Source organism: Hemibagrus wyckioides, linkage group LG03 (assembly GCF_019097595.1).
Source record: "Hemibagrus wyckioides isolate EC202008001 linkage group LG03, SWU_Hwy_1.0, whole genome shotgun sequence".
Classification (NCBI taxonomy): domain Eukaryota; kingdom Metazoa; phylum Chordata; class Actinopteri; order Siluriformes; family Bagridae; genus Hemibagrus; species Hemibagrus wyckioides.
The window spans coordinates 10,512,428-10,539,560 of record NC_080712.1 but is presented as its reverse complement, the minus strand read 5'-3'; the positions used below and the strand labels follow the sequence as shown (position 1 = coordinate 10,539,560).

The 27,133-nt window shown below is 36.1% G+C and overlaps 3 protein-coding genes across 6 annotated transcripts; 1 reads left to right on the top strand and 2 right to left on the bottom strand.

Annotated features, from left to right (window-relative positions):
* Positions 1–300: 300 nt before the first annotated feature.
* Positions 301–9,810, top strand: LOC131347690 (uncharacterized). Of its 3 annotated transcripts, none has more exons than XM_058382024.1 (9): positions 301–319; positions 708–821; positions 2,184–2,230; positions 2,385–2,690; positions 3,500–3,784; positions 4,765–4,979; positions 5,918–6,043; positions 6,631–6,756; positions 8,191–9,810. In XM_058382024.1, the coding sequence occupies exons 2-9, from the start codon at positions 778–780 to the stop codon at positions 8,299–8,301; spliced, it is 1,260 nt and encodes a 419-aa protein (XP_058238007.1). In that variant the 5' UTR covers positions 301–319; positions 708–777; the 3' UTR covers positions 8,302–9,810. The 3 variants fall into 3 exon arrangements, with proteins under 3 accessions (XP_058238007.1, XP_058237997.1, XP_058237988.1); XM_058382014.1 differs by lacking the exon at positions 301–319 and adding an exon at positions 350–518; XM_058382005.1 differs by lacking the exon at positions 301–319 and having other exon boundaries at positions 548–821.
* Positions 9,811–10,124: 314 nt separating this feature from the next.
* On the bottom strand, positions 10,125–19,382 carry LOC131347672 (uncharacterized). Of its 2 annotated transcripts, none has more exons than XM_058381978.1 (8): positions 19,217–19,382; positions 18,577–18,640; positions 16,121–16,402; positions 15,684–15,968; positions 14,798–15,073; positions 14,407–14,691; positions 13,297–13,502; positions 10,125–13,195 (listed from the first exon to the last, which is right to left on the bottom strand). In XM_058381978.1, the coding sequence occupies exons 2-8, from the start codon at positions 18,635–18,637 to the stop codon at positions 13,163–13,165; spliced, it is 1,428 nt and encodes a 475-aa protein (XP_058237961.1). In that variant the 5' UTR covers positions 18,638–18,640; positions 19,217–19,382; the 3' UTR covers positions 10,125–13,162. The 2 variants fall into 2 exon arrangements, with proteins under 2 accessions (XP_058237961.1, XP_058237952.1); XM_058381969.1 differs by having other exon boundaries at positions 18,577–18,706; positions 19,217–19,381.
* A 1,769-nt stretch (positions 19,383–21,151) lies between these two features.
* Positions 21,152–24,749, bottom strand: tmem109 (transmembrane protein 109). Its single transcript, XM_058382195.1, has 3 exons — positions 24,070–24,749; positions 22,202–22,304; positions 21,152–21,898 (listed from the first exon to the last, which is right to left on the bottom strand). The coding sequence occupies exons 1-3, from the start codon at positions 24,256–24,258 to the stop codon at positions 21,534–21,536; spliced, it is 657 nt and encodes a 218-aa protein (XP_058238178.1). The 5' UTR covers positions 24,259–24,749; the 3' UTR covers positions 21,152–21,533.
* Positions 24,750–27,133: the final 2,384 nt, after the last annotated feature.

Below are 27,133 nucleotides of genomic sequence, written 5' to 3'. Positions count from 1 at the left end.
GTTTGTAAGATTCATTAGCAAACAGTATTGCTAAGTGAGCTAGTAAATATGAACATATGTAAGCAAGTAAATATGAACATAATGTATAAACCAAGAGTGTTACCTTCCAGTAGCCTGCTCTCAGCCAGTGTGGTCAGTGAGTATGGGGGCTGGGCGCACTGGGTCTGGGTTTTCAGTGCATACTCTATTAAGGTTTTCCTCATTCTTTCCAGTAAACCTGCCTCTCTCACTTCATTCATTGCACCTCCTAGCCGAATTTCTAAATTTATTTACTCACGTGAATGCCGGAAACAATTTGACGCCATTTTCTGGACTAGACGTGAGTAGGGGTGTGTTTCTATGGAGTTTGCGTGAGAGATGTTATTACAAACAGACGCTGTTGACTGAAGCAGTCTGAAGGTTGAAGCTTACGTATAAGGATTATACATGGATATCAAATACACATTACATGCAAGTAGTATCTAATAAAAAAGAAAAGAAAAAAGAAACTTGAATGAAGACATCAATGTCTCCGAAAAGCAAGTATTCATGGAGTAGGAGGTCCTCCAAGACCCCACCTATTTCCTTTGGTTTATCGCCATGTTATTGAATAATTCCGCTATACATTTTGGCATGCTTTGTTTTGTTTCTTGACTTTTGAAATAGTAATTTGCAGTCTATACGTCCGGCTGTATTTCTAATCCTTTATTATTACTATTATTTTTTAGTTGATTGCTTCTAGTGTTGCGCGGTTTAGGATAAAGTTGTTTCTCTCGCCACTCGAAATTCATCACGGAAATGAACCCTTTTCCCGCATGTAGTCCAGGAAAACAAAATCTCAGGTGAGTTCGGACCTTCATTAAATCACACTTAGTCTCTGTCTCATCCGAGTGTAAAGGCTGGGTGATTTCTTTAGTCAGCTCTCTCTACCATGTTATAGCAAGCTTGTTTTTCTGTTTCTAAGCGCTGTTTCACAGGATGTGCTTTAAAAACTAGGAGATCACACAGTCTGCACATAAAAATCAAGACTCAACTCTTTCAGTTAAACATTGAGCTCTTGTGTTTTCTCATGCCATTAAATATTGGTTTCAGCATGCCATTAAATCGTGTATGCTTAAGTCAAATACAGAATAAATAAATTCAGAAACAACAAAATGAAATAAAGATTTTTTTAAATAATACTAAAAGAAATGAGTAAATAAAATAGAAGAATAAAAATATTTATTGATTGTTGCATTGCATTGATTTATTTTTTGTTTATAGCTTGTGCAAGAACAAATCCTACATTGTAACATGGTTTCAGTTGGAAAATATTATATTAATAATATTTTATATATATATATATATATATATATATATATATATATATATATATATATATATAATCAATTTCAAAACATCTATATTTTTTCTTTTTCTTTATGAAATCATAAAGACGGATGCGAAGCTTTTCTGTCAAATGAAATTTAGACTGAGAAACGGTATTTAAAGAATCAAAAGAAATCATCGATTAAATTCACACGAGTTCTTTACAATCTGAAATAAAAACAATACAATAGGTTGTGTCTTTGCTTAGCTGATGTATTAATCATGGAGTAAAGAAGTCTCATTTTCTGATCAGATAAACAATGCCTAAATTTGTAAACATAAGAAAAATTTGGAGGGGCAGTTAAGACCGGAGCAACTTAATGGCCCACTGATGTCTAAATCTGTAGTAGGAAATTTTTTTAATTCTAGTTGTCAATTTGCAATGTCTGATTTGTAAATCCATTTTACCAATAATAGGCTATTGGATATTCCATTACATGCATAGATCATCATGATGAACACAAATAGTCTTTCACAATTTATCGACATATGTAGCTAGAGGAATACAGGTACACATGCTGTAAGACTAGATTTTTAAAAAGTTTTTTAAGAAAAAAAAAGAGTCATACTATGCATTTTACCTGTCATATTTAATATGGAAAGGCAGTGAAATTTTAGTGGAATTCACAAGCCCTTGTTACAGAAATCAGTCAAGACCAAAAGCATATTTTTTGTTTCTTACTTAGTGAGCAATTTTGCTTAACACACTCATGAAATTCCTATTTTAGACCAGTCTAGACATGATAATCTAGCCTCCACATCACTGCATTGTCCTGCATTGTTCTTAGCTGGCTTCAACTTTAACATAATTTAACATTTCACTCTTTTATTCACAGAAAAATGCAAGGCTTTTGGATCCTTCTCTTAGCTGTTCATATTATATGTAAGAACTTGTGTTTGATTTTTTTGTCTGATTTATATTACAAATAAAAATTGTTTTAATGTAACAGTGTTTAAAAAAGAAAATTATATCATTTTGTTATTTTTAATTTTAATTAAAGTCCTATCTGTCTCTCTGTCTCTCTCTCTCTTTTCAGCCCTCCACTTAGACTCGTGTGCTGCTTTTACTACGACTAAAACCAATCATGAAGAATTGATGTACGGTCAACAGCTTAGTATCAGGTTGCCGGCTGAGGCTTATAAGTTGGAATTTATGTCTGTGGATCGATCAGAGACAGAAGTTCTTTGGACCAGATTTTCCATTACTAAAAAGGGAATAGTATTGGGAAGTAACAGCAACAAAGAATTTGTACTTCGTTCTGTCACATTTGAAGATCAAGGAACCTACACTCTGTTTAACCATTGGAACCAAAAACTTTCCATCCATTTATTAAAGGTTGTTGGTAAGTGGCTTTAAGCTTTTAGTTCCTTGTTAATGTATTTGTGTTGTGATGCAAAAAGAAGTATTATGTAAAAGCATGGCATACGGACATGCAGAGATGCCTACTAGCTAGAGAATTAATCACCTTGTGTGTCTACGGTTCTGTGCACTGACCAGTCTTGGATGCTGATTGGTTGGTGGAGAGTTGTATCCAGTTGTGTACTTCTAAGTGTTCAAATTCAGAAAAATTCAGAAAAATATTCAAAGTTCAAAGTAGTTAAAATAAAATTGATAACTAAATATATCTATAATTCCATGATTGATGAAATTGTGGATTTTAACATGGAGAGTGTTCATGCTACTGAGTACAATTGAGTGCAAATGCATCAGAAATATTTTCAGTGAGAATAAACTTGGTTTTTAATTAATAATGCACGGTTACTTTTTTCTGCACGCATGTGTTATCTTCTATGTTATGTTCTGTGTATTATTTTTACTGCAAAATATGTAAATATTCTTCATTCTTACTGTCTGACATTGTGCCTTCCAGGTGTGTGAGTCTGGGAATCATCTGCATAAACTCTATACATTTCAGTGTGATTCATATAACACTGTCCCCTAGTAGACACACTCACTTTATGAATGAGTCTGCACATGATGCCTTGACATACTTAGAGAAACAGGCTCAACGAAGTATAAATCATCCATGACATGGCAGCTTTCTTAACGTTTGGCATTTTTCCATGTTAAACATTTTTCTATATGCAACAGGTACTGGTATTGGTATGCTTTGCTCCTGTTTAATACTATCTCTGTTAATTGCTTTCAAAGCTAAAAGAAGTATCCAGAATTGTGTGGCTGGAGAATCCTTAAACATTTATCTGAGTGGTCTTGCGAAGAATGATGCCACACTACATTTTTCAAACCAAGATTTCAGCCTCACTCTGGTGGAGCGTGGCTCACCTGTGGGCAACTTACATCCTGAATACATGGGACGTGTGCAGGTGACAAAGACCAGCATCGAGGTGCTCAATGTCAATGTGTCAGATGTGGGCAACTACACACTCAGCGATCGTCTAAATCGCACAATTAAGATCATCTCGATGAACTTGGTTGGTAAGTTTTTAACACAGAATTTCAGAATATTCATGAAATAATTCTAAAATATGAGTGTTGGAATGAATTAGACCCTGGACTTCTGAGGGTGCAAGTGGCCTGTTTTTTCTAGATTCAGAGCCATTATTAGTGAATTAGCAACAGTTATACAGATATATAGTTGAGATTTTAGTTGTCATTACACTACCAGTTAATCAATTATATCTATTAATCTATCTAATTATATCACTACAAGTTATATCTGATCTAAAAAGAATTTTGAAGGTGCATCTTCAAGTCAAAACCATAATGATAAAGTACTTTTAATTGTGAAGCCCTAACATCTATGTATATGAATCAAGGAGATTGTAGTGTGAATCAAGCATTATATTGTAAATGTAAATGTACAAATGATTGGGCCTCAAGTAAACCAATGTGCCTGGAAAATTCTCCCAGAAACATTATTATCTTAAAATGCTAGACAGATTTTTATTAACCATTTCAGTGTTTTCCAACACCTCTGCTGCCAGTCATCTTCATTGTAGGCTCTGCACCTGGTTGTAATTTGTACAATCATGATCTGCTGTCTTGAAATAAAATTACACAATAAAAAGCCCATATAGTTAAGACCACCACCCCTGCATACACATAGCTAGATTCTTTATTTCGCTCTTCATCCTCTTGGGGAGGGGTTGCGATGACTCTGTAACAGACCAGTGATTGACAGAGAGAGTGTGAAACACTGAACAGGCAAAATGCGCTTATTAATAAAGCAACTAGTTAAGCCCCATACACTAAATCTAGAGTAAAAAAATCTACCAGACTCATAATACAATAGCAGGATATTTTAAACACTCTACCGTTATTATAAAATGACACATGATACAACTGATATTCATAACATAATGTTAAAAGTAAATAAGCCTGGTGTGTAAGGAAGTGACACTTCATCATTTTCCACATTTTATTTCAATATTAACACTCTCTCTCTCTCTCTCTAGATTATCCTGAGGGAGTGAATGCAGCTCCTTTTATGGGTCTGCTGATGTTGCTTGGTATACCTTCCTGTATGTTCTGTTACTGCAGAAAGAAGGGATGTAGAAAAAACAGCCAACCCACTACCACCACCATAAACACCACCACCAACACTGTGAATTACGACAACCAAATTAATCCACCTGGGCCTCCACCAGGCTATCCTGCAGCTCCAACACCGGTAACACCTCAGTGTCCAACATAGCACAGAAATGCATGAGCAACATGAGTTTTTTTTTTATTTTTATGCCATTTCTCAGTTTTCCACTTATTTGGGTTATTTACGACATTCCAGGAAGGACTGGGTGGATGAATTGTACATTTAAGACTTTTATACATGCAGTATTTAGTCTTTCTGCAAACCTACCTCCCCCAGTCCTAAACAGGAAGTGAAAACTGCCTTTGTTTTATCCAGTCTTTGGCACACCCACAAGTGGCACACAAATGCCAGACACCTGTGCAGGCCTCAGTTAATTTTTTAAATATTTTGTTTTGCATGGCATACATCACTGTTTAGCTGGAAACTTTGCCTGGTCCCAGCTATGCCCAGTGCATCTCTATGTTAATATGTCCACTACAACATCAAGCCAGATTGTACAAATCTTTTTTGTGCATCCTGTTTGAAACAGGGCAACACTTTTATAGAAAGCATGAAGCTCGGAAGCAGTGGTTCATTTGATTTGCCACTCAGGTGATCCTTCCGTGTAATTTAATGCACATTTGAAGGGCATGTAAAATTTTGCCACACTCTTCTAGATGGTGGCCCTATGTAAGGGCCTGCATTGCCTTGCTGCCTGCCTGTTTTTTTAATTAATTTCAATTTGTGCTGTGTTTCACTGTGTTGGACTAGACATACAAAGCAACCAAATTTAAAGCTAGTTCAATATGCTTTTAAACCTGTCGTCCTAGAGAGATTTTTCTAATGATGCATAAATAATGTAATTACTGACTGTATTTTTCATTCTGTCATGTTTTAAAGCTAAGCTGAATGTTGTATATGAAACACATACTATCTAATGGCACTAGATTAAAAATTAAAAATTTCCATCCCTAAGGAGATCTGCTGATCAAGTGCTGGTACATGTAAAGTCTTACAATATCTGTGCTACTGATTTTCAGGGCTATAGTCCTGGTTACCCTGCTGTGGGTGAGAGTATTGTTCATCCTCCTCCTAATCCCACATTTCCTCCTCAACAACCCTACAGTGGATATCCTGCCACATCACCTGCTATGCCACCTAACCCTGTAAGACGCATACACACACACACACACACATATACACTTTGATGGCACATTTTTAATTAGAATATAATAGATCCCTTCTTCTAAGAGAATATCTTATACATGCAACCCATCTCTGTTGGTTGTAGAGTTGATGCAAGGGCCCGTATTGCCCAGCAGACTCAATTTAAGTTCTGTTTGAAAGGGGGTGAACATTGCAGGCACAAATAAATGCAAAGAACACAACAGTATGGAGACTGTCCATTTTTTTAGTTTAAATTTGTGCTATATATTTTGCTCTGATTTGGAATAGACAGTCAAAGCACCCACATTTAGAACTTGTTCAATGCAAGCTTTGATAAATGAGACCCCAGATTTTCTCTCTTAATTACAATATATTAAGACTACCCTTTTAATCTAAGGAGGCATAATGGTTACTGACTGTATTTTTCATTGTCATATTTTAAAGCTAAGCTGAATGTTGTATATAAAACACATACTGTCTAATGGTACTGGATGGAAAAATGGTCAATTTTCTATCCCTAAAGAAATCTGCTGATCAAGTGCTGGTGCATGTAAAGCCTTACAATATCTGTGCTACTGATTTTCAGGGCTATAGTCCTGGTTACCCTGCTGTGGGTGAGAGTATTGTTCATCCTCCTCCTAATCCCACATTTCCTCCTCAACAACCCTACAGTGGATATCCTGCCACATCACCTGCTATGCCCCCTAACCCTGTAAGACACACACACACACACACACAGTCCTAACAAGACAAGTAAAGAACTTTGAGGGCACATTTTAATTATATAATATAACAGATAACTATACATATTATGTAAGTATGTATGTGTGTATATATATATATATATATATATATATATATATATATATATATATATATATATATATATATATAATATGTATGTATATATATATATACACACTGAACAAAATTATAAACGCAACACTTTTGTTTTTGCCCCCATTTTTCATGAGCTGAACTCAAAGATCTAAGACTTTTTCTATGTACCCAAAAAGCCTATTACTCTCAAATATTGTTCACAGATCTGTCTAAATCTGTGTTAGTGAGCACTTCTCCTTTGCCGAGGTAATCCATCCACCTCACAGATGTGGCATATCAAGATGCTGATTAGACAGCATGATTATTGCACAGGTTTTATTTTATTTTATTCCATTACTTCATTTACATTTATGTTTTTTATATTACTCGAACATAATATGGCTCAACAATGAAATCCTTGCTATAGAGTTGCAGTGTGTATCTGGAGTGCAGGGATCATTTACTTCCTATTTAAATTGAAATACTAGTAAAAGTTAGATGCACCTCCCTATCTCACAGTTCACAAAGGTATGTGGATTCCTGATCATCACACATCAGTACCCAAACTCACTAATGCCCTTGTGGCTAAATGAGCACAAATCCCCACAGCTATGCTCCAAAAAGTAATGATGAACTGCATATTAATGTTTATGATTTTGTAATGAAATGCTCAACAAGTGTAACTGGGTGAAATGATTAGGTGTCCACTAACCTAATAGTTAATAGACTATAAGTCCGGTAGAGTTCAGTGGGGTTGACATCAAGGCTCTATGCCATCAACTCAAGTTCTTACACACAACCCCATGTCTTTATGAACTTATTGCACAAGTGCATTGTCATGCTTCGAGCACCTTAGTTCCTCTGATGGGAAATTGTAATGATGCAGCATCTAAAAATATTCTGGGCAACTATGTGCTTCTAATTTTGGCAACTGTCTGGGCAAGATACACATATGAGTGTGATGGTTAGGTCCACATAGTTTTGGTCATACGGTGTGGCTGGTGTAAAAGCAATCGTGTTTCTTTTGGGTGAATTGTCCAAATCTTTTGCCTTTTTGTTACTCTTTAGGGGTGTTATATCACCTTGAAGTGGTAGTGAAGTGGTAGATTCATGTATAGTGTCTATGTATTTATGATATTTAAAGTGTTATAACTTTGACATTTATTATGCTTTTTTATGGCACTTAATGTAATGTAATTTCCATGATGGTGATGGAGTAGAAGGTATAGAAGTCAAAGAAATTCAAATTAAAATGATTCCTCCTTCTGATTATGTATCTGATTCACATTCCTTATTCACTTCTATTTTTTATCTCCCTATTTTTTAGGTGCCACAAAATCCAGCCATGTACACTGGAGCTAATATCTTTAACTCTTCTGACTCTGCTGTGCAATTCAGCATCAACATGGGAAAGGACTCAAGCTCTAACTTCCTGTAGAGTCTCCATTCTTATTCACAATCTTACATGCCTGCTCATTTAACCAAAACAGGGAATCCTTTTCCCTTTTCAGTGTGTAACTGCTGAACCGTTGAATTGTCTTTGAAGGGTTCCTGAGTTGCTTGAATTTTTAATAAGGATTTTAGAAGAGTTTTTCTTCCTCATTGTTTGCTAAATATGATAATGCTGTGATTCTTGTAAGAATATGTACTGAAATGAGTAAATGTACTGTATAATGTCATATATATTCAGACCCCTTTTAAGCTAAATGCTGCAGTATACTCTTCAATAGCTCAGCTCAGGGATAGCTTAATATCTATCTATCTATCTATCTATCTATCTATCTATCTATCTATCTATCTATCTATCTATCTATCTATCTATCTACATATGTCTTTAATGATATTTTTGTACTATCTTAGAACTCATCATTCTATCAGTGTTTCCAAGCTTGCATCAGGAATAACCATTAATTAGTTTACTCTGTTTTTAGATCCAATTACTATTGGATGTTTCTTTTTATACCACAACAGTGATGACTTATAATTTCTAACTGTCGATAAAGTCACAGGTGTACATATTCAGTGCTGAATTTTAATAGTATCAATATCTGTATCATACGCTCACGTTAAATAGATATTTAAAATGTGCATGCTCATTGATTTCAGGTTTTGTGTGAGGAGACGTTTATTTAGTATTTTTGGAACGAGTCTCTACTAGTACCAGAGGTGAAGCTGTTACATTATGTTTTCCTTTATAGGGATGTCCCTAGAACACAGGATTCTTTCCAGTTTCTCGATTCTCGATGACAAGATGTGTTTTGTCATTTTAGCTTAAAGAGAGAAAACAGTCTGGTGTGGGAATTACTTTATAGCTGTCTATCAATAAAAATTGTTAACAGAAACTAACTTGTTTCACTAATGTTCCACAATATAAAATGTAACTGTAAATGGATAAACATTATGATGACGTTAAAAGTAAGGGCATTTCATATTTTATGAGGACAATAACAAACATTGTTTCCTGTAACAGCATATCCCTTAGTTTCATTCCTTATGTTCTTAGTTTATTTCTTGTATAGACTACTCTATACCAGCCAGTTATAAATCTAGTCATGTTATATGCATGTTTAAGCACCATGTTGGTGTCTGGGAGTTTATTAATGTAGAAGGACTTTTATGACCATTGATATTTACTAAAATGTGTACAGGAGATTTAACAATATAGTTACCCAAGTCTAATCTGTCTGTAATGTGTTCATTCAAAATTGCTGATGTAAGACAATTTTATACAAAACGTTCTTGTTTGAACTGCTATGAAAGCCTTTTTACACATTTCACAATTTTGTGCACTCTGTTAAAACATGCACATGTGTTAGCCAAAGAAATAAAAACATGAAACATAGATTGGGCTTCTTGTTGGGCACAAAAAGAAGCCTAGCTGGACTCTACTTTATTTATATTTATTTAGAAATATGCTCATGATGTGTGTGTGTGTGTGTGTGTGTGTGTGTGTGTGTAAAAGCATGAAAAGTATTCAGTTTAACAAAAGTTGTAGTGTTTGACAGCTAAGTTGCTAACTATCTAACTTAATTTCACTGGAGATTGTAGTGACAGCTAGACACAAGACCTAAACAAAAACATGCAAATAATAGCTAGGCAGTAGCAATAAATAGTACTGATTATTAGGCTCAGCCATATTCATTTATGCTCTCTGACTGACATCTAATGGTTATGTTCTGTAAAAGAAAACATGTAAAATATGTATCTTTGTGAAAAATATTATTAAACTATTTAACAGTAAAAAAAAACAGACCAACTTAATTCTGTAGGACAACTAGGATTTAATTTAAATCAAATACCAGATACAATTATCCAAAATACTGTAGCCACACAGCCAGCCTTGAAATTAAATCACGCAATTTCACAATCAATTTAGAAGCAACTTAAACAAAAGATGAGTTCCCTTTCTTTCAACGTTTTTATAATCGGCCTTCCTAAACTAGTGTGCAGTGACTGAAGCAGAGTATACATGTTTCAGGTTAAATGTGACATGAAGAAAGATGAAATTCATAACAATTGCAAGTGAATTAATGGGAGATTTTCTTAAACTTGTTTAGATTCAAAGCCCTGGACCTAAGCAAAGGATGCAAAGATGATTCCATTATTATTAAGTTTCTGGTGGATCTGTTATTTATTAGCAAAGTAAAGGAGGTTGTTGATGAATTAGCTTTGCCTGATGATACACTAGGGGTGGAGTCTAGGGGTCTTCTAAAGTGTTCTGTTCTTTCGTTTGTTACAACGATTTTTGGCGGTCTAAATGAGGTAATAGAGAGCAAGATAAACTGCATCAGTATATTTTTTAAACATGTGTGTAATATTTTGTCCAAAAAAAAGCGCAAAACAGACATGAAGCTTGCATGTTAAATATCCGACCTTCGTATTTGATGTGTAAATATATTGATCCTGGAATGATAGTTGGTTGTGTATAACTTTTCTGGAATATGTATATGTTTAGAAAATAAGAAAATGTAAGGGATACAGTGACATAAATGTGAAATACAGGTTAGAGAAAAAAAGTGTTGGTGATTGACAGTTCACATAATCATAATTTCATAATTCATGTAAAACTGTTCTGACTTTTAAGAGTCTTTCAGAAACTGGCTGCTTGTACATTGATTATCGATTATTTAATACACCCAGTTTTGAGAAATTTTTAAGCTTTGATATAGAATCTTCAGTTTTTGCTGTTAAAAATAAGCAGACTGCATACTTAACTATATTTGGTAGCTAGCCTATCAGTGCTTGCCATCTCTGTGGGGAAGAAGAGCAGCAACAGAACAAGCATAAACCTGTGTGCTCACAGATGCCCCCTTCAGTGAGGCAGAGGTACTGGCTGCCTCACCTCTTGCTTTTTCAGTGCAGCTTTATGACAGCTCAGCAAGACTAAACATGTTATACACATACGTGAAATACATTACCTGGTAGACTATGGAAAGTGAGAACTTATATTAAAAGTGTTTAAAAGCATTATATTGGTGACATACAGAGAGATAGCAACATGCACACGCCAATTAAACAAGCTCAGTCCAGTTTGTGAGGGATTGTGCAATCCCAGGTGAGGCTAAAATCATTGCTGCCTCACATCATGTCTCTCCCTTGTATTTGAACAGACGCTCTACCCCTGGTTAAAGTCTTGTTGCTTGGTGGTGCTCACTGCTACTGTCAATAGATCTGCGTGGACAGCCTGTGACCCAGGGGACTGCTGTGGATAGAACCACTTGGAGACTATCACACCATCCCTGAACTGCCGTTTCATCTGTCAGCTTGCGACAGCAAGGAATTAGTGTTAAGTCTATACTTAACTCAGAAACTACTCTGTCCTAAAAGTTCCTCAAGAGGTCATAGTTGCTGTTGTAGAAAGGACATTATTTACATTTACATTATTTAGTAACCAGTGTCACCCAAATGAGGATGGGCTTCCTTCTGAGCCTGGTTCCTCTCAAGCTTTCTTCCTCCTATCAACTCAGGGAGTTTTTCCTTGCCATTGTCACCTCAGGCTTCCTCATTAGGGATAAAATATAGGGATAAAATGGGTATAAAACAGTAACTTAAAGTAAAACTTAACTTAAAAAATTTTTTTCTCTATGTTTCTATACTTCTGTAAAGCTGCTTTGAGACAATGTCCATTGTGGTAAGCACTATTCAAATAAATTGAATTGAACAGGAGAAATGCTAATTCAGCCATTTTGACTATAAAATGACTGATGTTTTAAATCTATATTTTAAATATCTTTGCCAGTTCCTCTTAATAAAACTATGATAAATTGTATTGGCTTGAATGGATTAATATGCTGGTTCATGTTTGCCATATTGTTCTTAATATTAAATCTGTGCTACAATTACAACAGGGTGTTTGTGGATATTTTTTTATCTGGAAACGGTCCCTATATGCTACATTTATAATGAAGAATGTTCCCAGGAGCATTTTTTTTAGCTGATTGAATGTCCTGACTTGTATAGTGACATGTCCTCACAGCAAATTTAACAGGAAATAGAGCAACGGAGCAAGATAAGACATTGCAAGAAACATGAGCATTAATTAAATCTTTTGTTTGGATTTAATGCCAGCAAGCATTCACTGCTAATTCATCACCTACGCACCAGTACAGAACAGAATCCTGTTGCTTGTCTACTTTGTGTCTTGGAAAAACTAAACTGTACATGCTTATTCAGTTTTCATTATGGTCTATTTTTTGCAGGTCACAAATAAAAAGCAATTCTAATTGTGTATTACTTAAGTTATTGATTTTCTCTCTGGCACAGAATATTCTCCATAGTTTTTTTGGTTTGCATAATGTTTTATGGGATGTACAGACCCTAACAAGTAAGATGTAAAGGTATGAGAAGTGGAATTTTTAGAATAAATTTACTCTTGGCGAATAATAAAGTCAATCCATCCATTCATCCATCCATCCATCCATCTATACATACATACATACATACATACATACATACATACATACATACATACATATAATCATAATAGTAATTAAAGATGGATGAACACACATTATTTAACACTACTGCAAGACCTACAGTTCATCCAGTTGTTGTAATTTCCAATTTTATCAATAATAAAAAATGTCAAAACTCCTAGAAATATTAGTCCCCTGCTCACTAACTAAACTATACTCATTAAACTAACCTTTGGATCAACACTGTGTCTAACTATCCCAGTTTTCCCCTGAAGGCCATGTAAGAACGTAAGGTAGAACAGAAGGCTGCGTAAAGAAAAACAGGTGGACTTCTAACCCATGACAATGTTGAATTGGACAGCGAAATCCAAAAAGGTCCGGACATCAGTCAGCGTTTGGGGCTGTAGACTGCTTCATCTGTAAGGGAGATGAAGAACAGTCGATAGAAGTGTTTAGAGAAAGAGAATCAGAGTGAGAGAAACCCATGTGCTGTACTGTGTTGTGTGTTAGTGTATTACCGGTGTGCTGCCCGCAGGAGCTTTGCGCTTCTTGCGCTCTGCAAGAAGTGGATTTTGGTTTTCAGACTTCACTACCCTCATAGGGGTGCTGGTTGCGGTATTGGTGGTTTTTTTGCATTTTTTACAGATCTTGTCCCCATAGCAGCAAAAAATTAGGGGTGGTATTAAAAGCAACAGCAGAAGAGCTAACAGAGGACTAGGCTTATCTACAGAGAAAGACAGAGAAGGGTGGATAAGCACAAATTCTAGAAAAGCAGCAAACTGAAAACCTCAAAAGAAGAAAAAAGAAAATGCTTAAGAATTATGAACATTTATCCTACTGACCAGTACAAGTATTAGTTTTGTAAATTTTGGATTTTTGAACATCATAAAATAATGTTGCAGATAAGTAAGGAATAAAACATTACAAACTTGCTTTTAAATAATAATATTAAAAAAATTGGGGAGTAACGGATTTACGGTTATCACCCCATAAGCTGATTATTTTCCAAAAACATGACTTAAGGAGTTTTATTTCTATTTTGTCAACACTTATACTTTCTATTTATTTGCCAATTACATGCTATTATCTATATCATTTATCTATAGGAAGCACATAATTTACATTTAAATTTAAGGCAGATGCCCTAGAGAGAGTTATAAAAGAGAGACTTTTACAAGTGCTTAGACGTCTATGTAAGTTAACACATCCTGATACTGGTTCATGGACTATGAATACCATCAGAAAAAAGTACAACTCTGGGAGTTAATATAGAAAATTGTTAAATAGATTTTTCATGTTATTTTCCCCCCTCTATGTTTGCATTAGTACAAAGATTGAACGTCTTAAAAGTCGGATTTTTAAAGACAATTGGACAGAAAAGAATGCTTTTAATTTCACTGAACAATGTTGATGTTAAATATTCATGATTCATGATCATGAACAAGCATTTTTTCCTATTAAAAATATTCAAACATGATTATTCCCTTTTCTTATACAAATTAATATTCATATAAGAAAAATTTCTACAAAATTTAAATAGGTTAATCACTATATCCACATTGCTGCCTACCAGATTACAACACTGCACTACCTACAATGTTGGAAAAATTTTAGATGTTGAAACTCACGGACAATGTGCGGAGTAATGACCTTGAACTTGCGACCTTCATGATCAGTGAGTGTGTAATTGCCCACATCAGAATCACCAATGTTGAGCACCTGGATATCGCTGCTAGTCACTTCGATCCGTTCTGAGAAGTTTTTATGTGAATTGCCCACAGGCGAGCCGTTCTCCACCAAGGTGATGTTGGAATATTGGTTGGTGAAACGCAGCGTGACATCTTCTTTTGCAAGGCCATCCAGTGAAATTCTCAAGGTCTTACCAGCTTCACAATCCTGGATACGTGTTGCATCTTTGAAGACGATTAGGGGTGGTAGTATTAAAGTTTGTGAGAAAAACATTGCACAAAATGTCAAAGATTAAATTAAGGTGTAAGAGAGGCATTGTAAATCACTTACAGACAACCTCCAGTTTATAAATAGATGACACTTTGTCCCTGTAATTCCACCGTGTGTAGGTTCCTTGATCATTAAATGTGACAGGACGAATAATAAATTGCCTTTTATAACCAGATCCTTTAACAAATTTCCTTGTGTGCAGAGCACAACTGGGCCAAATAACAGATTGCTTTTCTTTCACTGAGCCAAACTCCAACTTCTTAAACCAAATAGGCAGCTTGATACTAAACTCCTGGCCATGTATCAGTTTCAGTGGAGTGGTTTTAAGTTCACAGCCTAAGGAGAGGAGAAACATATAAATTATTAAATGTTTGAATGTTAAAAGGTACCCTTAGTATACATATAAAGGCATGAGGCTTTGGTTTTCATTTACATTTACTCGCTATATAAGAACAGAAACAATTACTATATCAGCTACTTCTACTGTATTTCATCCTTAAAAGCTAGCTAAGTTTTTCTTGCTTTCCAACCTGTTTTAAATCCTGTTAAAACATTCAGCGAATTAAATTATGCAAGTTCCTGATAGATCACATTCTCTTTATTCTAATGTCTGCATCTCTTGCTTGTCCTCAAATCTAATGTAGTATAACTGGCACAAATAAATATTTGGTATATTATTAAACAACCACATTGAACAACACAACTCTATCTCTTAAAATGCACAAGTTGACCTTAGATCTGAACAATTCTGTCACATTATTTCCACTTAAATTTCTACATTTATTTGATTACTTTTCAGTATATGTTTACAGTGTATAATTAGTTTACAACATATTTTAATTGCCATTACTTTAGTTAGTTGACATTACAGCTGATAGTTTGCTCATCAAACATTCTCAACTGTTGTCATAACACTTATAATGCTGTAAGAACTTCAGCAACTTACCAAACATGCTCAGAGTGACGATCATGACCGTATTATTTTCACGGTCACTGAGAATATACTTCCCCACATCTGAACCATCAACAATAAGAACTTGGATAGTTTTGGTAGCAACATGAATCCGTCCCCAATATCCAAACTGATTGTTGCCCACAGGCAGGCCACGCTCCACCAGAGTGAGGTTAAAATCTTTGCCGAAGAACTGTAGTTTAACATCATCCTTTAAAAGGCCGTCCATGGAAATGCTAAGATTTTTACCAGGCATACAACCCTGGATACGCCTTTTAGCTTTTAAAGCAATTAAGACATTAATTATTAGACTCTTAATTAAGAAGCAAGTTGTAATCAAGAAAGCTTTGCTTAGAGAAAGTAAAACAAAGAATGTGGGAAGGGCATAGAAGGAAAAAAAAAGAGAAATGTGTATAAGAAAAGAAACTTACAGAGAACCTTCACTACATGGACTGAAGCCACATTTGCCCAGAAGTTCCACTCTGTGTAGTTTCCCTGATCATCAAATGTGACAGATTTAATGATGAAGCGTTTTTCTTCACCTGACGATATCACTTCTCCTTTTATGGGTTTCACATTTCTGGACCAGATCATATTTGACTGCTGTTTATTCACAGGTGTAAACTCTAATTTCTCAGTAACACTCATCATCATGATACTTAGCTGCTGGCCATATGTCACCTCTAAATGATTGACATTAAGGATCTGGGGCTCTAAGGAGAGAGAATATAATTGATTATAGACCTTTAAATTGTACTGTGGACATGATACTACAGGCAATAAATAAATAAATATCCCCTGAATGACTTGCATATCAATCTTTATAAATAACCCTTATATGTAATCTTTATAAATAAACTTTACTGCCGTCAAGGATTAACTTTGTAATGTAATTCTTACAGTTTCCTACATTAGCCACAATGCTCTTTGGTTACATGCTGGTAGTGGTGCCATTGGAATTTTTAGCTTTTGTTTAATCTCTACCTAAAGCGACTGATGCAGTAGCACTTTAGTCCTTTATTCTGTCCAGCTCTGTCACAAACTCAGCTATACACTCTGCTCAAACAGACCATGTTCCAAACCTTCAACTTTTACCTCCATCTATTTGAACCGATTCTCTGCCATCATTCATGCAACTGTATTGTATATCTGCAGTGCATCCTGGAGCGTTAAATCAAACATTTGCTGTCTCCACTATTTCTACTTTGGAATTCTCATCAATATGATATTCAACAACAATGAAAAATGGTAAGAAAAGAAGCTCTTGTTTTTTGTTTTTAAGATTTAACAAGGAAACATCAGGGTGGCAGACAACTGTTAACTTATGAGAATAACAAAAAAATTTTTTTGCCATTTTTTACTCAGTAAATATATTTCTAAAGGTACTCTTGACATGAAATTTTCACCAGATGTTGGTAACAACCCATGTAATCCACACATGCAAAGATATCAAACCACAGATGTCCATAAATTAAGTTATGTGTAATAATGTGAAATGTCACAGGGAAAAAGTATTGAACACATTTATTGAAATGTATTTAATACTTCATACAAAAGCCTTTGTTGGTAATGACTGCTTCAAGACACCTCCTATATAGAGAAATTAGTTGCATGCAGTGCTCAGGTGTGATTTTGGCTGATTCTTTCAAATCTTGAAGATTCTCTTCTATGCACTCTATGGTTCTTTCCATAGATTTTCAAATGGATTCAAGTCAGGTGGTTGGCTGGGTCATTCTAGCAGCTTTATTTTCTTTCTCTGAAACCAAATGAGAGTTTCCTGGGGTGTGTGTTTGGGATAACTTTTTTTCTAATCAAGAACTTTCTGCTAGTACATTTTTCTATTCATCCTTCCTTCAATTAAATGAAGTTTGCCAGTACCATATGCTGAAAACCAGCCCCACACCATGATGTTCCCACCTCCAAACTTCACTGTTGCTATGGTGTTTTTGGGGTGATGTGCAGTGCCATTTGTCCTCCAAACATGGTGTGTAGTATGACATCCAATTTTGGTCTCATCTGACCAGACTATATTCTCCCAGTATTTCACAGGCTTCTCCAAATGTTGTGCAGCAAACTTTAAACGAGCTTCAACATGCTTTTTCTTCATTAATGGAGTCTTGCATGGTGAGTGTGCATACAGGCCATGGTAGTTAAGTGCATTACTTATTGTTTTCTTTGCAAACAACACTAATTCCAGGTGTTTCTGAAGCTCTCCACAGGTGGTCCTTGGCTCTTTGACAACTCTTCTGATAATTCTTTTCACTCCTCAGTCTGAAAGCTTACAGGGAGCACCTGGTTGTGGTCAGTTTATGATGAAATTATGTTATTTTCACTTATGGATTATGGCCCCAAAAGTGCTCGCTGGAACATTCAGAAGGTTTGAAATCCTTGTGTAACCAATGCCATCAGTATATTCTGATTTCAGCTTGTGTCTTGGCTTTCTGTGCATTTTTGCACCTTCCTTTCTTCATATGTTCAATACTTTTTCCCTGTGTCATTTCACATTATTACACATAACTTAATTTGTGGACATCTATGATTTCAGTTCTTTGCATGTGTGGATTGAATGGGTTGTTTCCAACATCCGGTGAAAATTTCATGTCAATAGCCCCTTTAGAAATATATTTAATGAGAAAAATGGTACCTTGTTCAATACTTATTTTACCAACTGTAAATGTGTTTCATGGTAGGCTATTCCTTTAACTCAAAACTGGGACTATGTCTGAATATGAAGTTTCCTACTATATTTACTACTGTAAGTACTATATTTTGTTAGTTGTACAGCCCAGGTTATGGTGTAAACCTTCAGCACTCTCTACAAAGCCTGTATTTCTAATACGCCTAGATTTTAGAGGCATTTCTGTGAATTTTTGAAAAAAGATCTTACCAGCTATACAGTTACCCCCAATAAAGTTTCCAGCCAAGAGCAGAAACCAAAGCTCCCACATGTTCTATGGAAAAAGTACGACACCACGAGGAAGAGTGATAATATGACAATTAGATTTTCATGCCTGAACCTGAAAGACAAAAGACAGCCAAAAAGCATTTACCATGGTTTGCTCACTATAGAATAATGATCATAATATTGCTATGTAAAATTCCTAATCACAGTTAACGTCTATGTTTTTACATCCCTAATTAGTAAAGCCTGCAAAAATAACCAGTTTTAATGTAGCAGTGAAGTAAGTTTGGAAAAGGAAAAGGCATTTCTGGAACACTGCATGCTAATAATAACATGACATGACATGCAGGAAATAAAATCTGATCTGGAGTTCAGCTGAGAACAGTCTACAACCACATGCATTAAGCAAATGAACAGATTATAGAAATTTGAGTAAGAACAAAGCTTGTTGGTAACTACTGTTTTGCTGGTAAGCAGCTGGAAACTATTGCAGAATAATGTTATGTTGCCACGCATTAGCACCAACTCCCAATAGTAGCAATAGCACCAACCTCCATTAGCATTACTATTCTTACAAGACATACAGTATAATTAGTACATGCACTCTGTTGAATTTTATACTTACTTAGAAATTATTTCAGCGTAGAAGCAGGAAATGTGCTACTTTGCTTACTGACACAATTCAAATGTGTAAATTGCTCGCCCTCAAGAATAAAGCATTCTGAATAACGCAGGTAGAGAATGAAAGTTGTCGTGCACAGACATGTCTCCTTTTCCTGGACAACTCATCAAACCGGCTAATTACGTCAGTATGGGTAGGCATACAGAGATACACCCTGAATGGAATTCCTGCCTATTACAGAACATACACCTTCCCATGGTTGAATTGTGCTAACACCACCTCAAACCTGTTAATATTTCATGCCACTTATGTTTATTTATGTTTATTTCTATTTGCACTACCCTGTTTGGACTCTATGTTGTATGTTTATGTAGTACCAGGTCCTGAAGAAACGTTGTTTCATTTCACTATGTACTGTGTCAGCTATATGTGGTTGAAATTACAATAAAGCTTCTTGAATCTTAAATCTTGTACCTGATTTATTGCATAAATAAGTGTTTTGAACCTTGGTGTTGCAACTAATGTATTGCCAATGAATTCTACAATGCATTCTCACTAGAGCGCTCATCAGTGTCTGTAGTCATCACTTTGGCAGTGAAAATTTGGGTATAATATTTCATTCAGAGGTTACCAGTGAAGCCTAATATAGCCATCATTAGTCCATAACATCAATTTGAAATTCCACCACAGAGTATGGATGAAGGCCTTGTGAGACAGATGAGTGAGGTCAAGTACAGAACTGGTACCACCTTTGGATTCTAATCGATTCAGACACTGTCTGCTTTAATAATAAATTAACATTGCTTTTACGGGACTCAGTTTCCTAGGAGGACAATATTGGAGTGCAACCTTGTGCAAATGTTCTGTATGAAGCCACTTACAGAATGCATGTGTGATGCTTATTTGATTTTTATTTATTTATTATATCCATATCACCCAACAATGTTAATCAACTGATTGATGTTGCAGGCTTCAGTGAGTTGAGCCTGCATGAACGTGCCACTGGAACATTCCATAATATACAATACTTAATTAATACAGAATACTTCATACTTTTACCAGATTGCCCCCCTTTTCTGATTAATAAGGTGTCCTATAGTAATGAATCAAAGTGGATCATATTATTCAGGCTCTTCTGTTTTCTTTGTGCCTTTGCATGTGCATTATATTTTGCCTAGTTTAGGAGCACCAACTTCCGGGTCATACAGGTCACCATTTTGTTTCGCTGGTAGACCGGATTCATATAAACAGCTAACAAAAGCTAAAATCGCAAATGCAATGTAACTTCCCCTATAATTGCACATGCCTTATGAAGTCAGTTATAATTGTTTTAAGGTGTAAGTAATATGACACAAGCTCTTAATATCCAACGGTAAGTTGGATTCATTGGTAAAATAGTTAACTAATTTCATTTTGTGGTGTGAAGCCAAACCCAAAATAACTGCTCAAGTGAGAATTATCTTTAAAGCATTCAAATCTAACGCTATAATATTACAATTTGCTATGTGTGATGTATTTATATGTTGGTCTTCTAAGGCTGCCTAAAACTCCCAACTTGCTTATATCACAGCAATATAACAGTTTTTTTCACTAAGATCTTCACAAAGAAGTATTCTCTAACAGATAGGTGACAAATTTGTAACATTAAATTAGATAAATAAGATTCCATATAAATCCTTCCAATATTCAATCACTCATTCCTTCGCTCGTCTCGAGTGGATGGATGAACAGGTATACAAACAAGCCAAAAAAAATATTGACACCACCAACAATTGGTGAAAGTATAAAAATAAATTCCCCGGCATAAAGTCACTGGGTACAAGACTGAAGACCCCGGAGGACTGACTTTATTGAATTATATTTCTAGATTCTTAATACACATCAGAAAAAGAAACTTGTTCATAATTGATGTAAAGTTTGGAATAAAATATAAAAGAATTCAAGCGGAATCTCATTTAATTATGCAGTGTTTTGGAAAAACAAATGTTCATTCTTTAAAATGTACATGTACACAATAAAATGAACATAATAAGTTAAAGACAGACAAGTACACCCCAAGTACACCATTTGTCTGAATATAACAGGAAACTGGATAAATATAAATATATGCCCAATAAATAAACAAACCCTTAAAAAACATCCACCCCTTAATCAGTGTTTTCCAAGATTTTCATTGTAGTGACTCTACATGTTTTACGTTTCTGTTTCTAACATGTCAGTCATTCCATGTCTGAAGCAACAATAAAAAAAAAACCTAACACATTACTGAGTCAATGGCATGCTCACATCCAATTCAGCCTTTATCAAATTTTAGTAGCTCTCATTCTTCTTTGCTCTTCCTCTCCATCTCTTTCAGCCGTTTCTCCATCCCCTTGACTTTTTGCTCCAGGTGGGCATTGGCATCTCCCTTGAAAAATGAAGGTCCAATACCCAGCAGGACACAAGCGAGCACCAGGCCAGCTAGTCTCATCGCTGTGGTTTCGGCACTGGCTTCACCATCACTCACAATCAGCCCGAATGCGGCAATGGCAAAGATGACTTTTATCAGAAACAAGGTTCGTCTAACAACACCCGCAATCAGACAAACTGCCAAAGACAGCAGCCAGTATCCAAGCACAACCAGCAAGGCCCACTTTGCCACGAAGACCACACCTTCAGGGGTGAAGCGCTTTACAAACAGTTTGGCTGGACAAAAAGAAACAAAAAATGACAAAAAGAAAACTTTCAGTAAAATAAACTTGTGTGATCCATGTGATTTAAAAACACTACTAATAGAAAAAGAATGCACCTTATTCTAAATATTAATAGAATTAAAAACACACAATTAATATTAAAAAATATACAATAATTGAATATTTTCCTTTTTACCATTCTTCTGAGGACAGAACAGCACATACTTTCCACTCACAGTATAAAGGCCACCTTATGCTTGGGTGGAATTTAGTATTACTACTTAAATTAATAACAATAATACTAGTATAAACTCACCATCAACTCCAGCAGCACCCAGAAAATCTGTGACGTATGCTGCCACTACATTCAGAGCATGAGCTGCAGCCTGTGATGTCACTTTTTTGGCTTCTTCTATGGTCTGTTGAAACGAATAAAAACAATATTACCTATAGAACTCTCTGGCTCTCACATGTTCCCTGATATTTATAGGCTTAGGAAACCAATTTTCACCATGCAGTTTACTATTTGTCTAGACTATTTATCTGTCATGAAATTTCAGTTCTGTTGAACTGGAAAACAATCAAAACAAACAAGAGCCAAAAGATCTAAGAGCCAAAGGTGCCAAATCATACATGTCTATTATTGGCTGCTTTCATTATTTCAGATATTACTGAACTCATGCACAATAGTTTTTAGAGTTTAATTCAATTGTTTTATTTGTATAGTGCTTTTAACAATGTACATTGTCTCAAGGCAGCTTTATAGAACATAAGAAACAAAATACATAGTGCAAAAAGTAGATAAAATCATTCCTAGTGAGCAAACCTGAGGCAACTATGGCAAGGAAAAACTCCCTTAGATGGTATGAGGAAGAAACCTTGAGAGAAACCAAACTCATGTGGGTGACACCAGAGTGTGATTATAAATTATTCTAAGCACCGGGGAGTGTGATATGAACAATGTCCTTTCTGCAGTTATGTACAGTCAGTTGTGTCATGCAGATACAGCATATGTAGAATGTTAGTGTGTGTATTAATTAGAAGGTTGTTGTCATCCTCGAAGTCCACATAGGGTTGTGTTTTTTTTTTTGAGAGAAGAGTCAGAATGGATTGGTCTTTTGATGATAACTCAAATTATCACTGTTTACAAACATGTTGAGCAGAAAAGCATCTCAGAACACACGACACGCCAAACCTTAATGTTACACTGACGCATACAGCATTTTTAGCGCTGCAAGTTGCCAGTCACTGAACTATGAAGGCATTTCTACTACTGGTTGCCATAATGATTACATTTAACAGTAGATGGCTGAAACTAGAAATCCAAAGCAGATTTCTTCAAACAAGATGAAGTGAGTGGATCAGGTTTAGCCTCTGCCGTCTTCACTCCCATTTCTATTCACTGCATATTTGCATGAAGTTGAACAATTCTCAACGGTCTTTGCCAACGGCCACAGAAACTCAGGTCCCTGGGAGTCACCAGCTTTTATTAAAAAAATAAATAAAATGGTTTCCAGCTGCTTTGTTGCTGCAAGTCGCTGTATCGGTGAAAGGTGGGCTACAACAACAGAAGACCAAATCGGGTTCTGCTCCTGCTAGTGAAAAAACACAAATCGGACACTACATGCAATACAAACTCACTTAAGGGCCTGTGTCTACTACACAATAGCACATATAAATCATATAATATATCTAGCTTTCTGTACGATTCTCTGCACAGCCATGACACTATTATGAGCATCAGATACATCTGTGTTAAGGTGAACATTTAAAACACCGTAAACAAATTTCATACACAAATTTTGTAAGGAAATGAGGAGCTCGAGTTTCTAGCTGCAGACATTCAAACAAGCCAAAAAGTTAGACTGGTCCTAGAAATTCAATGTTTTTGTGCCTGTTGCACCAAACATCCACCATCATGTCAGTGTCGCTGCCTCACTAAGAATTTTCCACCACCCTAAAAATATCTGGAGTGCAATGACTTACAGCAATAGATGGGTTACATGCAAAGTATCCTTCAGTACACCATGAGTGCAAATAAAGGGCACAATTATAATAAATCTAAACTGGCTACTAAGCAGTAATTCATTTTTACAAAACTGTGGGAAACTGTTCGCGGGAGAGGTAGTTAGACTGCACAAAACAAACAGAGAAACATTAGGTCTTTTTTATTATTATTATTACCTTTAGTAGCGTGTCGACTGTCTGTTTTCCCAGGAGGGATACCAGATAGGAGTGAGCATCATCTCCCAGACTCTTAACGGCGGAGTGTGCGCTCTGCCACATGGTCGAGGCAGTTTCTGACACAGCATACACACTCTCACAAGTCAGCGTGGACAAGATAATCACCATAGTGACCAAAAACGTCGCCATTTTACGGTCTTAAACTGCATGTGCAATGAATAAAGCTTACGGTGCGTTACTCTTCCGTGATTCTAAACCTCAGATCATTCCCGATCATCTGTAATAACTCTCTAACATTCTTGAAGACAATAGCGGAAGTAATGCAGATGTCAAATATGAAAACCGGAAACCTCCTCAGGGCTTGGAAAAGTGAAGCGCGACGATGTTTGCTCAATGTGAGGAATTTAGCAGAACCTCTACCTTTCAAACAAACAAACAAACAAAACCTCTTAAAATAAATAAAATGCAAGGACAAGCAACAACACCTAACTTCCAGCAATGAACGTCTTCGGCGGTACATAGCAGACATTCCGCGGCTGAATCCCAAACTGCCCCCTACTGCCCTAGATATTTGCCCTTTATCGAGGATAATGGCGTTTACACTGTCTAGTCCACTTCATTTTACAATATGGAGCCATTTGGGGACTAGCCCGTGGTTTTTCAGGGATTAATTAAACGATGCAATACTGCCACCTACTGATACAAAATGCAAAATGTACCAAGGTTTAAACTTCCAGGCCATTTTGTATAATCTTCAAGCAACAAATAATAACCATAACGGAGTTTACATACATAGAAGATTTTGGAAATTTGGAAAGCGGCTTGGTATGTCATCTTAGTTACCCTGCTGAATACTGTGCTATGTTAAACTTTCAGCAACAAATATCAGTATTGATAAGGTCTGATGTTGGGTAAGAAAAGGCCTAAGGGTGGAATGTGTCTCTGAAGATTCTCAGTCATCCAGGTGCGGTTCTCGGTCATCCGAGCAGCTTCTTCGGTCTGAGGTAAATCGTCAGGATTTCTCGAACTTGTATTCTCCAGGGTCACAGATCCTTCCCTCCATGGGTAGCCTTCTTATGGGAACAAAGGGAAGTGAGAATGGTAGGCAGTGTTAGGAGTAAATGCTATGTACCAGCATCTGAAAGCGTGAAAAGGTTTGTTTCGTGTGGGGATGTGGTAGCTTAGTGGTCAAGGTGCTGGACTACTGACCAGAAGGTTGTGAGTTGGCATCACAGGTCCACCAAGCTGCCACTGTTAGGCTCCTGAGCAAGGCCCTCAACCCCCAGTTGCTCTTGTATAAAATTAGATAAATTGTAAGTCGCTCTGGATAAGGGCATCTGCCAAATGAAAGAAATGTAAATGAAAAGGTACACATCTTAGACAGAGAAGACAGATGGTTTGAGGGAGGAGTGAAGGAGGCCATCTATGTCCAGGTGGAAAATCCTTCTCTCAACAGAGGTGGAGGTCTTCGGCACAAACTGTCTCCTATGTTTCATGCTGTTTCATCCATCCCCAAGAAGATGAAGAAAAAAAAAACCTAGGACTCTCACATTCGCTGATCGTTACCCCTGATGCTTCAGTACACTCTTCCCTTACTCTCCTTCTCGGTGGTCATTACATCCTAAATGTTTACTCCTAACGCCGCCTCCCATTCCCACCTCCCCTTATTCTCTTAACAAGGCCACCCAGGCAGGGGAGGATCCGTGAGGATCCTGGGGAATACAAATTCGAGGAATCCTGCCAATTTCCCTCAGACTGAAGAAGCTGAAGCAGTAGTGAAAAGTTTTGATCTGACTAGAAAGAAGTCCAGTTGACCTGATTTGACTTCCAGATACCTAAGGGTGCAGTTAGTCTTGTAATTCATCGCAGGCCAATGAAGTTCTTCCACATCAGCATTGGCAAACCATGTCTTCATGGCGCCTGCTTTGTAAACAAGGGCATTACCATGTTCTAAAATTCACCAAATCTAACAACAAAGTCGTTGGTTGGTAATCCTGATTTAGGGCCAAGAGCTTGACTACTGACAAAATGTGTCTCCTCCATGTACACAAGCACACATGAGACACTAACGTAAAACAAAAATAAGACAACATAAACGTACACATTAGCTGCAACCCAGACATTTTGTTTCACTAGAGAGGTCAGTTTAAACACACTGGTGAAAGCTTTATTTTATTGCTTGTTTGTATGATACAGTGAGAGGAACTTTAGTTCATCATGTGAAGCACGGTCAAAAATCCCACACATGCAGCACTAGAAAAAGACAAGCTGCTGACCTCAATAATAAAGTGATTCATCTTCTGTGTTTATACAGCACAGTAAAATCCATTATATTAGTCATGTGTGTTCACAAACAAGTAGACTCTTGGACCCCAGCTGTTAGAAAGCTGTGAGCTGACTCTGGTTTCTGAAAAAAACATATATCTCTTAACATAAATTGACCCCTTGACACTTTCACTAAGATCCATTGGTTTTCTTTATTCATGATTTTATAGTGTCATGCATAGCAGACAGTACCACAGTGAAAAAAACTTAACGAAAGTACCAACATCTGAGTTGTTTTCCACAACATAATTCTGGCATGTTAAAATGGGTTTGACTCTTGATTTAGAGTGTGACTGGGTTAGCAGTTTGCTGCTTGATATTATCATGTGTACAGTGTAATGGGGAGATGAATATCTTAATGAATATAGAGGAATCATCTTCACTTCTACTTTAATTAATGTTAAGTGCAGAAAAATCAGTACAAAATAGTAATACAGGAATGTTAGATGTATCCTTCTTATTTAAACTTGTATATAATAATAATAATAATAATAATAATAATAAAAATAATCATACAGCTTTGGTAATCACAAGGTAGAATTATATAAATAATTAATTATTTTCCAGAGGCCCTTGTAAGCCCACTAAAGGAGTTTGACATAAGTGAGTCCAGGTGGAAGACGGTGATAAAGATCGTTAAAACAGCCAGAGTTATTTGGAGATTTGGCTGTGTTCTGGTTAGACCTCCCAATTGAGAATTGAGTACAGGTTTATACTTTCTGGTCAAGGCTGCATTTTC